General features: G+C 42.4%; 1 protein-coding gene across 1 annotated transcript in view; it reads right to left on the bottom strand.

Moving 5' to 3' along the window:
* Positions 1–1,146: 1,146 nt before the first annotated feature.
* Positions 1,147–14,607, bottom strand: part of CUNH1orf87 (chromosome unknown C1orf87 homolog) — a 118,349-nt gene continuing 104,888 nt past the window's right edge. Inside the window, exons 10-12 of the mRNA XM_045291746.1 lie at positions 11,037–11,116; positions 7,135–7,315; positions 1,147–1,307 (exon numbers count right to left, since the gene is read on the bottom strand). Of these exons, the coding sequence (XP_045147681.1) occupies positions 1,147–1,307; positions 7,135–7,315; positions 11,037–11,116 (422 nt within the window). The remainder of the gene's footprint in view (positions 1,308–7,134; positions 7,316–11,036; positions 11,117–14,607) is intronic.

The following is a 14,607-nucleotide window of genomic DNA, read 5'->3' as shown; positions in this document are numbered from 1 at the left end:
TTTAAATCATAGAAACCCTATGAGACGGAGTAGAACTTCCCCCTTGGGATTTTCTAGGCTGGAATCTTTATGGAACTAGATTGTTGGGTGTTTCTCCAATGGGGTCACCAGGTGGGTTCAAAATGCCAACCTTTCAGTTCACAATGAAGTGCTTCACTACTGTGTCACCAGGACTCCTAGAAGATGCTACAGATAATGTGTTCCTGTGTCCTCAAACAATTTTGTTCTTACGATGTTTTGCTTTTCCTTTATTCCATATGCTTTCATGCGACATTTTACTCTATAAAATGATTTTACTTTCAGTTTGATTTTTCTTTTGACTAACTCCTTCATTCTAACTTCCATACCAGTTTGAAAGTCAGTATGCAGGTCATCCAGTGTTAGTGATGGTGCTGGGGCCACCTTTGCCTCTGTAACTCCAGGCAAATGTAACTTCAACCCGCACACGCATACCACCTGTATGGCCCCATGCACGAATAACTCGGCACTGTGTGGGAGGAGCAAGATGGGGGAGGACCTTAAAGACAGAAGATCTCTGAGGACATGCATGATGTTGTGCCTGGATTTCCTGATCCAAGGAAGTAAAGAATCCTTAAAAACCTTGAACTAGTACTTTTAGAAAATTTCCCCGGAGAAACTCTTATATATAATTCTGCTTCTATTCTGTGACATTAAAGTAATATATTGTTACTCTGTGTATTTCCTTTATAATGAGAAATCCCTCTTGGAATGGAAATTAGGAGCAAGGCTTTCTTACTTAGCCAAGAGCAATGTATGTAGGCCTACTACATACAAAGCTAGACACTTTGGTGAGTTTATCTAGTATGGTTTTTACTCTATGGAGTGTTAGAGTTTACAGAAAAACAGCTTGATTAGCCCTGTGTGAGGGTAAAAGCAATAATAATCAGCCTTATTAAAATAGAAGGGGTTTCATGTATTTGGGCTTTTGCATATTGGAAACCTTGTTTCCTCTGCTCACTCCAAGCATCTCATGAGCCAACCTCATAGCCAGAAACCAATTCCAAGTCAAGAGCATCTATTCTGACAATGCCTCCACCCCTACGCGACCCTGCTGGCCTGAGAAACACGTGTCTGGGTAAAAAGGGAGATAAGTGAAGCATCTGTTCACACAATAGGGGCTTGTTATCATAGCTCTTTTAAGTACCGCAGGGCTGGCTCCAACAGCATATTTTCTCCCAAGCGAAATCTCCGCAAAGCCTGGTCGATTTTCAGAGGGCTCAGCGACAGGTTGTAAAGGAGGTTGTAGTTGTGAATGAGGCGTCTGGCTCGTTCCTTCTCCAGGAGTCCTGCGATTGGGGGGTGGGGGTGGGTGGGAGGTTTTGAAAGCGGAAAGAGAAAGCAAGTGTTAGAAACCCGGTGAGCTTGTTGAATGACAGCCAAGTAAATACTCAAATGGTCATGTTTATACAATTTATGTTTAAAAATTCAGGCAGCACCCTAAAAGTCCTATTTACAGTCCTGAATATATATATATACATTTCAGGAGGCTCTGGGGGTGGTTTGGGGGCAGAGGGGCAATGAAATCTGTAGATCAATTCTAAAGCTATTTAAGCTGGTTCTCTGAGCCATTAAAACCTTAAAGGCTGCTTTTGAAAACAGGTGGGTGCCTGCTAAAAACAATTTCTAATTGTTCTGGTTTATTTGCATCTTGTTGCGGTAGGCAAACATGTGGATAAACGTGCAAGATTTAAATAGTTCATTTTAAATGCACTTCTGGAAATGTGTTTGCTGTGACTCCTGCTTGCTGTGGCGGCAGGTGAATCAGATAACTTCTTGGGGCTTGGATCCTGAATCTGTGTAATAGAGCTGGTGTGCCTTATCATCAAAGGGTAGGTACATAGAGGTGCTTGCCCTTTCTACATACTAAGTACGAATAGCAATCTGCTAGCAAACATTGCCTTTTCTGATGTCGAGGTTAGGAAGATTCCCATATCAACCAAGAGTCTAAGTGCAGATTACTGCATATGCGAAAATCAAGAACTCCTCCGTAAGTTCCACGTTATGGATTTATACTATACTTGGGAATATATATATATATATTCCATATATGTAAAGAGAGAATATAAGGAATCAAAGAAATGGTTTGTAACCCTAGGAAGCCCTTCACCAGTTGGGAAGCTGAGAACTGCAGAAAATTAACCGTTGTGCAATAACAAGAATAGTTTATGCTGATATAAATTGTATTACATTCCAGGCATTGCTCCAAGCATTTTACCAAGATGAACGCATTCTATATAAACTCATTTTACAGAGTAAGACACTTGACACATGCTCAAGGTTGTTCAAGTCCGTGCATTTAGCCACTGCAACAAAGAATGAGGGAGAAAGAGATAGCAAAAATAATGATCCTATTTCTCCCAGTACCCCCCCACCCCCCCACCCCGCACTTGTTCCTTGAATTTCATATGGAGGTCTAGGCTCTAGAAGTCAACAAAAGCTTTGCAATGTCTTTTACAGTAATGAAATGTATATTGTTGGGATGATGCTCTTCTTTCCTCCTGTATCCATACAAATGTTAATAGTCATTGCAATATTTTTTTCTTCTCTAAGAATCCAGAGGGGATCCCTTGGCCATTTTGTAGAAAGGCACTACTAATTCCTTTGAGGTGGACCTTGCCTTCTCTGTCTAGGGAACCAAGAATGATTTGCATTTTAGTGTGCAAAGACTTGGGCTCGATGTCCCCCCGCCCCCTCTGAACTTCCCTTTAATGGGTATATTTAACAGTGGGCTGTGTACCGGTGGAATCCTCATTTTTATCCTCTCCTATCCCCGTTGCTGTCAAGTGCATTCTGTCTCATGGCAGCCCTGTAGGAGAAAGCGGGATGGCTACACCTTTCTGCCACAGCTGCTGATGGGTTCAAACTGCCAGTCTTTCAGTTAACAGCTCAGAATTTAGCTACCAGGCCTCCTATCCTACCCTACCCTACCTACCTTACCTGTTTTTTTTTTTCAGTTTATTTTACTAACTAAACTGTTGACCCTTTCTTCCATATAAGTCCTCTTCTTTCAAGCTGACCAGCTTGTGCATCTTTTAAGTTCTTTGGGTTGGGCGACTGCTCTCAGTCCTTCCTAGATGTGAGACTTCTGGGCATTTCCCCAAACCTTACCTCTGGAAATATAATCATGAGCTTTGGAATAAATTTCTGACTGTAAGACTTTGGGAACTGTACTCCACCTTTCTGAGCCTCAGTTTCCTCAAGTGCAAAATAGGGACAATGAAATGGTATGCAAATTATTATATTAAGTGCTTAGCATAGTGTTCAGTATTAGTAAACACTCACTAAAGGCAGGTATTATTATAGGACATTTAAAATAATTATGTTATCAATATTTCTTAAAATAGAATCTGCATTTTAATAATACATTATTAAAATTCCTGACATTTTCATTATACATTAAGTAAAAATGCAGAGCAATTTTGAAAAATACATCAAGGGATCACCACTGGGCAGGCATCTTCTACTGTGTTCTAACTTTCCCACAGGCAGAGGAGTCCGAGTTTCGAACGTAAGATCACTGATTAAAATTTCTATCTGTCCAATTTTCTCTGTCAGTAGGGGATGCCCAGAACAGCTGCATCACCCCCCCCCCACCCTTACAGTCCATCTTCGTATTACAAAGCCTGTCCTTTTGCCCTCGGAGCCAGAATAAAACAAAGGTAGCATGCATCTCTTGAACATCCACTTCATTTCACAGTTTATAAAACATTTCAAACTTCTTATCTCATTTGATCCTTTCTTAACTCTTGGGTCTTGTTGCATACTTGGGAGAAGGGGCCGGGAGAACATCAGCTTTGGGTCTTGAATATTGGTGGACTCTTCCTGAGCTCTGAAGTACTTTTTTCTATTTAGCCTTTAGTTCTTGGGAAACATTTCAAGTCCACCTAAATATTGATCCCAGCCAGTCTTCTTTCTTTAGAAATCCTTTCCCCTCTCCTGAGGCTGTTTACTTGACCACTCTCATCTGAGGATATGCACAGAGCTGGTTCCCAGAAATACTGATTGATGACGATCTGCCTGCACCCTGGATCAGAACACTCTGGCCTACCTATTTCTTCACACATAATAAGGGCAGTGATTCATCAGTGGCAGAGTAGGGATCATCTGTTCCTCACTAGCATGGGCCCTGCTAGTGCTCTAAACACTGTGGTTAATAAACCAGCAAAATGATCTCAGTTAATCCCCTTTCCTCGTTAAAACGGTTATAGACATTACCGGATCTAGCTGACACATTTTGGCTGTTAAGGTCTAATGAATCTCATAGAAACAGAGAAAACAAGCATAAATAGTGAGGAGATCATAGGGAAGACATTCCAAATATAATGGAATCTACTTCCAAAGTCAACAAAATTCTTTTTCCTCAGAACAGTTCACATGGTTGAGAAAAGTCCCAGTCTTCAGGGAGTCTCTTAGCAATGGAGTTTTATGATCCATTAACCACCAACATGCCTCATCATTGTTCTAAAGATGTCTTTTCTGTCTCCTTCTCTTTCGTTTTTAGGGGGGCGAGGGGTCATGAAAATGTATCACTACTCTCCTATCTCAGAGTCTTGATATAAATATCTAGATACAAGGTTATTTCAATAACTTATTTATCTCCTTTCCCCTAGTCTCTCCTTCAAATAACCCATCTCAGCGTCCATTATGTTCTCCTCTGGCTGAATCTTTAAAGAAAACCTGGTAGAGATTAATGTCCAATCTTAGTTTTTATGATTCATAATAGGGTCTCGATATCGCCATTTAGGATTTCTGTGAGACGGAACAATCTTGTTGGCAGTGAATTCGTTTTTTATTTTGTTAATACAACATAAGCTTCGAGTCCTTGTGTACTCTCTTCCCGTCTTACATAGCTCTACCTTCTAATCTTTACAGCAGATGGCGGCCCAACTATGCAAATGCCCTGGCCTACTATGCAAAGTGGACTTCTCCTTCAGGGCCAGCTCACATTCTTCCACGTCCATGAAGACTTTTCGGAATACCCCAGCCCACATTAGCCAGTGGACTTCTCCGGGCTCGGCACTCCTTCATCTCTTCAGTTATGAAATGTCTTTTTTCTGTCTGTGTGTCTTTTCTGTTTTCAAACTGACATTGAACTATTGACAGTCTCGATGTCATATCCAAAGTGACTGCAAGCTTTTAAGAAGAGTCCATCGACCCTATCTGGCTCATTGTTTTTCTGCTTTCACTGCTGGTCCAGCCCCTAGCATATTGCTACGCTCTAACACACAGTTAACGCAGCCTATCTGATTCAGGCGAGATACGTTTTTTCACTCCCTTTTGTAGGGGTTTCCCTTCCCTTTCTGATACAAGAGCCCTGGTGGCATAGTGATTGCACACTGGACTGCATACTGCAACGTCAGCGGTTCCAAAGCACCAGCTGCTCCTTGAGAGAAAGTCAGGGCTTTCTACTCCCATCGACAGTGTCAGTCTCAGAAACTCACAGGGCAGTTCTACCTTGTCCCATTGGGTTGGCAGGGAGTTTTTTGACTTTGACATAATCATTAAAAGCTTTTTGATCTAATACCTATACATCATGTGGTCTAGAATTGAGTTATCTTGGAAATCCAAAGCAACTCAAAATAAAAAAGGGAAACAAACACACACACTGTAAATGACAAGACATACATTACTATAGTTACACGCCTGCTTCCTGTGGAGAGGACTGGAAAGGAGAACGAGTAGACTGACTATTCATGGGCCATAGTATCTGATTCATCACGACAGCCTCAGTCCATGTACTTCTGCCCCTGCCCCTGCTCTCCATTCTCCAGGACTATAACCGAGCTGGTACTCTGTTCTCTCTCACGTGGGCATTACAGTACCTCCCTTTCTCTTCTACTGTCTCCATTGGCTCCTTCATATGTTGTATCCTGTCATTACAGAAGTACAGCTTCGTCATGTATTTTTTTTTTCTGCTTGGAAACTCTCAGTTAAGTCCAAATTCTCTGGTCTGGCATTTAAGATTTCTCAAGATATACCTCTATCCTGTATTTCCAAATCTAACATTTAATATTCTTCTTAAGAGCCCTATAGTCTATCCAAACAGAACTCTTTGAATTGAGCTCATATATACAACGCTCTGCTTAACTAACTTCACTCCTTGACAAAAAGGTCTCTCTAGCTCACTTCTGTGTGTGTATATAAACTGCAGTTTACCTTTAATGATCAATTTAATATTAGTATAGCCTTCTCCCATTAATCACCCTACCAGGAAAGAATTTCCTTACATGAAAAGTCCACACAGCACATACACTCAAAAGGCATTAATCAGCCTTTGTCTTAGATTTTAAAAAATCTACATTCATTTATTCCCTGAAAAATGTAGGGTAGAATTGTTCAAGGTCTTTGAGATGAAAACAAACAAATAAGCAAACAACTACACATGGTCGAGGTAGTACTAAACTTCCAAATTAAAAAAAAAAGTCATCACATACAATCATGGATGTTAAAGGAAGAGAAGAGGCCAGATGAAGGCTGGCATAAATCTCTCTAGGGTAATCAAGGGAGACTCAGAAAAGCAGGGCTTGAGTTCAAACATAAATGATGCTTAGACATTAATTAGCCAGGTGGACGAAACGGAGAGGTGGCAGGGGGTGGGTGAGGCGGAGGATAGAGAGGCAGCCCCATTAGCTGGGGAGCTGGGGTGAGGAAAGGCACAGACACATGAGAAGGCTAGGTACATTTGCAGCCAGGCGAGCTATTCATCGCGGCTGTGCAGGGTCTACAGAGAGAAGAGCGATAACAAGAAAAGAGATTGATCAGAGAGATAGGAAACAGATTTTGCCTTAAGAAAGGGTTCATCCTTATTTACAGTAGGCTGTTCATGCAGCATTTTCATTAGAGGAACTGGAAGATTTAATTGTGGACTAGACACAAGCAGTAGCATGGAAGGAGGATTTTAAAAAGGAGGTAAAGATAGTGGAAGCAACTTGGGGGGAGGATTCATGTTGCATTCAGCATTGTCTTTCCTTTTTGTATTTTATGCAGTGCCAGGCACATGGCTTATAGATGAGCTGTGTTTAGTCAACAACTAAAAAAATAAACCATGCGCTATCTACTTTTAGATTACAACACAAAAAGAAAGCCATGCCAGTTGTAGAGTTTATACTTCACCTGTGTTACTCAGATCACACAAGTAGAGTGCGTTTTCAAGCTTCCTGAACCTATCTATCCATGTCTCACATTCTTCAGACTCATTCTTCCTGATGAGATCCACAAAAGGCTGGGACACTGCTCTGATCTTCAAGGTCTCCGCAGGGGGACTTTCTGGCTGAAGCTCCTCATCTGGGTTTTTCTACCAAAACAACACACGCATTTCACTGGCAGTGACATGCAACCACCACCCAGAGCTTCTCCAGGTTTCTGGCCAAAGACGAGGCCACACAGCTAGCAGGATTTATTGCAAGGTCTGGCTTTGCGAAGCTGGGAGGATGTGGTTCAAATCCTCAGAGCAATAGGACCTTATCTGCCAAGTGTGGCTGGATAGAAACTACTGTGTTGAGTTTTGTTTTGGAAAGGTTGCAATCAGGTTGTTAATTTAGTTCTCATTTCTGACTTGCGTAACTTACACAAGATAATTGGTGACCGATGGAGACATTTCATGATGGTCTACCCTTTTTCCGCACTAGTAGGATTTATAGGACATGGACTTCAGGCAGTGTTTATAAATTTCTTGGGGAGCAAACCTGTGGATCATGAGGATGAGATTCTTTCCAAAGAGTGAATAAACAATAGTGATGTTATCCCCATCTCGTAAGCTCATATAAAGGGTCGTGAATGCATTGTTAGTTCTGTCTGACCTGTTCATCTTAACAAAGGGAAGTTGAGGCCCAGAGAGTGGACGTGAGTTACCAACATCACACAGTCAATGGAAGACAAGGACTAGAATCTCACAGAGCACACCAGTGTTTACTTAAGTGCGTGACTCCAGACCCCAGATGCACTGGGACAATCCATGGCAGGTTGGGGGTGGAGCGTGAATGACAGGGAGGCTGTAAGAGCAGATACTTGGATTCTTATCCTGGATGGTGGGCTATGGAACACATGTCTTTAATTGCCAGTGGGGTACTTAGTTAACACTGGCTGGAAGCCAAAGACCCTATGGGGTATAGATCATTTCCAATTCATCTTGGTCTTTACATAACAGAGGCACGATAAGTGTTTTTGTTTGTTTGTTTCTTAAGAATAAGTAGACTCCTGAATCTCTGCTGGATGTCACATGAGGCACTCTGCCACCTATCCTGTAGAGACAGTGGACAACTTGTTTTATCGATTTAGCATCGCTTTTCCAGGAACGGCCCTCTTGCTGAGGCACATGTTGGTTGAGGGAACTGCCATGCTGTAAATACTTATTTCAGACCGGGGAATCTAAACAAAATGGGTCGACAAGTCCATTGTACTTGAATTTTGGAAATATTTGTGAGCGATAATGCCAGAAAAATAGAGACATGGATTCTCATTCTCCTTCTCTGTGTGAGAGGCCAACACTCCAACAGCTTTTCTACTTTGTGTACTGCAAATGAGACGAGGCTGGTTTTCTGAGAGATTGGGAAAAGGAATATGAAGCTGACCATAACAAGAAGGGAGGAGCTATCGGAGACCCCCGTGGTCCTTGGTTTTAGTTCACTCTTGAATTTCTGTCCTCTAGGAGATGTTCCCTCATGGGGACGGATCTAACTAACTCACCAGGGAGACTTCAGAAGAAAGGCTTGGTGATTTGTTTCAAAGTATTAGAGCCACTGAAAATCCTATAGGAAACAATTCTATGCTGCACCATGTGGGCTTCCGTGTGTCAGAATCAACAGGGTGGCAACTTCCAATCACCTAACTCTAGTAGAGTTGATTCTGCTAATTCAGTGCAATTGCAATCCAAATGCTAATAACTTACAGATCATAGTATTATTCCTGGAACTTTTATAAACCATCACACTCCACCAACTTTCAAGTGGCCACATCTCTCCAACGTGGTTAACTTTCTCTTAAATTTCTCATGTACAAACTGTAAGATTCCCATACATTTAAAGAATATTAATTGCAATGAGAAGCCAAATTTTAAGCTAGTTAACAAATGAGGATTAAATTGCAGCTGGGAAATATGAAGAAAAAATGCATTTTGTTTGGAATAAGCTAATGCTTTAGGATATTGCACCTACATAGATAACCAACAACTAATGCATTTTAAGGGATTAATATACACTAATATTACTCTGGTAAAATACATTTGGGGAAGAGCAGAAAGTCATCATGTAGTAAATTAGAATAATGGTTCTTATATAGTTTTAGAGCTTTGGATCGCTTTGGAAATCTGATGACAGCTTTAGATAGTCTTTCCAGGTAAATGTGCACTTGCAAATGTTTTGGCGTGTTATTTTAGAAAATTCTATTTGAGACAGTTTTACAACGTAGCAGATAATATTCCCTTTAATCTCAAAAGACAAGAGAATGGGGTTTGTGTGTATCTGATTTAGGTTCAACTAACTCACTGCTAGCAAGTGGATTCTGACTCATCACAACCCCATGTCGTGTCTCCAAGGCTGTGAATCTTTATAGGAGCCGACAATCCCCTCTTTCTTTCCTGGAATGACTCGTGGGTTTGAGCCGCTGATCTTGTGATTAGCAGTCTAACATTTTTACCTGATCGCTCCCCCAGGACTCTTTGACAAACTAAACACATGACAATATTCTGTTACCATTGTGTCAGGATGAAGTCTAAATTCCTTGTTTGGCAAGTAGGAACATTTGTATTCTCATTCTTGCATGTCATCCCAGTCTTGTATTCTTAATTCAGTAATTCTTGTATTCAGTAATACTTACACATTTTGTCTCTAGCTAGGTAAAACCATGCCATATTCAGAAATAAAACCAAAGAAAAAGATCTGCACACACATTGCTTTCTCTATTATTAAACCCTTGGCCATCTCTTCCTTGATTCGTTGAGCTCCTACACATCCTTCAAGACCCAGCTCATATTTTAGTTCTTGTGCAAAGCCTTTCCTGCCAGCCACAGACTAGGCAAAGGAGGTTTCTTTGCAGATTTGTTTCCCCCACCAGAGATCTGTTAGTGAATCCTTAATATGTCCCAGCATGTGGTTAGTGGCTGACCTCTAGTGATTTCTCAAGACGTGTTTACTGACAAAGTAAACTGGACAGCAGGACAGTTGCTTTATCAATCACCTGCTTCAATGTCCCTCTCTGAAAAAGTGGGACAATGAGTGTGAGAAGAATCCATCATCACAGAGACACAGTAATAACCTCAAACAAGGGGCGAAATAAAAGAGCAAAGTATTTTTTTCTTTTTATAATCTTATTCACAACAGACTTAACACTCAAGGAGAGAAGCAGTTGCTGTTGTTTCTTGCGTGGCAAGAGGCCTGCCAAAATGGAGACTATTTTCTAAAATATTTCAAAGTGTGAAGTGCATGGAGAGGCCGCCCATCATTTAAGAAGCATTATGTTCTAATCCGGGTATTCAAAAAAAACAATAACAACAGAGAAACTCAGGCTGTTTTTCAATTCTGCCTGCATTTTCTCTTGGCTGAGTGCTGGAAATATTAAAAACAAATTTCAAAGACTTGCCAGGGTTTTTTTGTTTTGTTTTGTTTTGTTTTAATTAAAGAGCCCATTACATTTAAAAGTGTGATGTCTGGGAGAAAGGTCACCCTTGGTTTCTAGAAGCTGAATTTAAGATGTCGAAACCCATCTCACACAAGCTTTTATTTTTGATGGCAATGGATGGATTTGCCACGGGATTTGGAAGGACACCCACATAGATGACACTGGGCCCTTGCCTGGGGCAGATGGCAGGCCCTATAGCCAGCAGTGAGTGCCATACACCAGGAGGCTTCCACTGCCTCCGCTCTCTGCCCTGGGAGAGTCTTGAAGTCAAAATCAGTCTGCATAGAGTGGCTAGATGAGAACCAAACACCCAGAGGGGAGGATTCCCCCGAGCCTTGGAGAATAGGAGGCCCAGTTATCTCTGAGGGCCTTCCCCAAGTCCTATCTGTCCAGGTGCATACCACATGTTCAACTTTGCTTTCAGGGAGCTCAGGGACTTCAGGTTCCGCTGGGGTGGCTGGGACTTCCTCCCCCTTCTTTCCTGAATAAGAAAGAAAAAATGGAATTGTTTAGGGAAGACATGGCATGGGGGTTATATCTGACCTCCTTTAGCTACACGTGGGGGAAGGGAAATCAAAATCCCTATCTGTTCAAGGACGATTCATATGAGGCAGAGGTCAGACGTGCCTCCACTTTGCATCCTTCTCAACCCTCTTTTGATACCAACCATCCCTCCCATGACACTTCACTTCTCCATTGCGTTTAACAAGCCATTGCAATGACCGCACAGAGCTCACAAACAACATCAGGGTGCGTTTACAGGCACTCAGATGACAAAATAGAAAAAATACAGCTCTCTGGTCAACAGCATCTCTTCTCAGCCATGCTGACAGGCATGTCTTTCTTTGGTCCTGGGCCATATAGCCCTGTGGCCCCCTGGCCTGAGCCCTGCTTAGGCAAGTGTTACAAGTGCCCACAGGGCAGCACGCTCTGCAAGCCAGTCACTTTCCAGAAGGCACTCAGCTATACTCCTGGGAATCACACCAGTCTGTCTGGTAGTGTCTGCAGCTGCTCCTCAGCGCTCAGTGCCGCAGCCTCTGGTACCTCTCTGCCCCTGTCGGCATCTTACGTGTGCTCTGCTGTGGCTCTTCTTTCTTGATGGGAGTAGGTATTTCTGTACCTGTTTCTAAGATAATTGACAAATTCCCCCGATTAAAGGGTCTCATACCCTGCTCTCATGGTGTCACCCAATCATTTGGTGGAAGTTACAAAGACCACGGACAGAAGAGCCACCCCCAAGCAATTTTCCTTTACCACATTCAATCTGGTCCCTTCTTATACAGTCAGGCAAAAATATCTTGAGACTCTGTTATGTGTTTGGAACTGTGTAAGGGGGTGAGGATACACTGGTGAAGGAGAAAGACAGGGTTCCTGACCTGACTGAGCTCACGCAGGGGAGGTTGGTGTTAAATAACCACTGCAAGTCATTCTTCAATTACAAATGATCTTAAAGAACATGGACTCCTGAGAAGCGAGGATGGTGAGACTTTCTTTGGCTCACTTACTTTGGATACAAGGCGAGGAAAGATCAATCTCTAGAGAAGGACAGAGTGTTTCATGAAACACCCCCCCCCCCCACCTAATACAGGTGCTATATATGGAGGAAACCCTAGTGAGTCATCATAGTCACTGATGGAGATCACAATGGCTGCCGGTTAGAGCAGCCCCTTTGAGACAGACCTTAGCGAATTAGCCAAAATCTAAGTTGTCCTGGGAATCAAACATCACCTAGTAGCACGGATCCCTGCTGCTTTCACCCCATATGCTAAAAAACAAACAAAGATTTCTTGTTTATTGTGGGTGACAAAAAGGCTCAAGTTACTCAGAGGCCCAGAATTTGAGAGTTAATGGATTCTAGCAGCATAAATGGCAAAGGGCGGGACGATGACTGCTGGTGTCCGATAGACCTGAAGGCTAGTTTCCATTGCTCTCCTGTTCCCCATTCCCCCCAGGTGGGAATTTTGTCCTGTGTGGAAAGGAGATACTGCCAGTCATGTACAGGAACATTGTGGGAATAAAGTGGAAAAAGAAACGCATAAAATATTTATGACACGGAGAAAATGCTCCATACTGGTCCTAGTGTATTAAGCAAACTCTAGCTCCCCCAATGGAGCAGACTTGGCATCCATGACAACGAGCCGGGCATCTTGCTGGGCACTCTTCACATACATGATCCCTTTTAAAAGAAGATCTAGAACCAGATCTTGTTGCAGCCCAGTTCTCTTTACTGCCTCAACTTCAAAAAGCTCAATGAAGAGAAAATGCATGCAAGTCCTCCTGGTCTCGTTTAAACTTCCCTCTCCCCTCCCTAATACCTATAAACATATAAAACGGTAATCGTTCGCACATGTAGGAATTGTTTGAAAATCCCAACTGAGGCAGAGCTAATTCTTTTTTTTCCTTTCTCACACAGCAGGAAGGATAAATAATAACCATCTGTCTAGTCTGCCAGTTGAAGATTTGTACTGAAGGAAATATGCCAAGCTGGCTTCTAGAGTTTTCCAGGTGTGGGAAGGGCCAGGTTTTACAGGGCTTCCAGTGGACTCTGGTGGCTACACAGGCAGCCCTCCCCCTGCATGGCAGCTAATGACTTGAAATCCGGGGTCTTCAGCGCTGGTTGCACATTAGACCCACCTGGGGAGCTTTAAAAATTGCCACTGCTCAGGCCTCGCAGTAGACCAATTAAATCGGAATCTCCCAGGGGTAGAAACCCAGTCAGTACTTTTAAACAACTCCCTAGGTGTTTTTAAAGTGAAGCCAGAGTGGAGAAAAAGTTGATTTAAATAAAAGCGTCTGGCCTCATGGGGTCTACTGAATGACGCCTTTGTGAGAAGGAATCATGTCTGCTAACTATCTCTTAAATGCCAGACATCTCCCACATGCTTAGGACTAGCCGTGGGGGCATGCATGATCCTACTTTGACAGATGAGAAGACTGGGGCAACAAGAGAGTCTGTTCTTTACGACAACAAACGCAGGCCGGGTTAGGAATTGTGTTTTGCGTGTGTGTTCGTTGCCATCAAGACAATCCTGACTCGTGGTGACTCTGTGTGTGCCGAGAAAAACTGCTCCAGGGAGAGGGGAAGCCTGGGAGCTGTCCACAGCAGATCAGCAGGCCTGTGCTCTGAGGTGCCTCTGGGCTCGAACCACCGACCTTTAGTCTAGTAGTATAATGCGTATGCCTTTGTGCCACCCGTGGATTCCACAGTTAGCAACGGCCCCGAGCAAATCCAGATATTTTCCACATGTGAAACATTCTTTCTTTCATTAGTTTAGCAAACATTTGGGAAGTGTCTGCTATCTTTGGGTTCAAGGTGATTTTAATTTACATTTCCCGATGACAAATGGAGTCTAGCTTTCTTTTGAGCATTTGCTATAACTCATCGTTTGCTACTATTTTTTTTTATAGACTATCTGGATCTTTATTCTCAAGAGAGAGAATGGCTTTTAATATAAATCCCTATAGTTACATTGATCACATTGCTTAAATCTTAACTCATGTTCTGATCCTTGGAAGGCACACCGTTAAGCACTCAGTTACTAATGAAAATGTAGGCAGTTCAAATCCATGCAGCACTTTTGAAAGGGAACGGTCCTGTGGCCAATGAAACACAGCGCTACTCTGAAACACATGAAGTCAGAGGAGTCAGACTCCACAACGGCTCTCCGTCTGCCGCCGTCGGATCGCTCAATAGGGAAAGTGTATCGAACTCTCCCCCAAAGGTTAAAGGTTTGCCTATTTCTCCTTTTAGTTCTGCCAGTATTGCATTCTCTATGGGAGAAGACATTATCTAGGTGAAGCAGATTTAGATTTGTTATGATATCCTGGGGAATTGACTCTTTATGAAACCATTTAATGAACTATTCTTATATCTAGTAATTTTCCATACCTTAATATCTACTTGATTGGATAGAAATAGAGTAAACCATCTTTTCTTTTTTTATTTCCTTAGTGTTCAGATTTTGGTGTTCT

Source organism: Echinops telfairi, unplaced genomic scaffold (genome assembly GCF_000313985.2).
Source record: "Echinops telfairi isolate 266 unplaced genomic scaffold, ASM31398v2 ScPeMD7_443;HRSCAF=831, whole genome shotgun sequence".
Taxonomy (NCBI): domain Eukaryota; kingdom Metazoa; phylum Chordata; class Mammalia; order Afrosoricida; family Tenrecidae; genus Echinops; species Echinops telfairi.
Note: the sequence above shows the minus strand (reverse complement) of the source record. Positions and strands in the feature narration are given on the sequence as shown.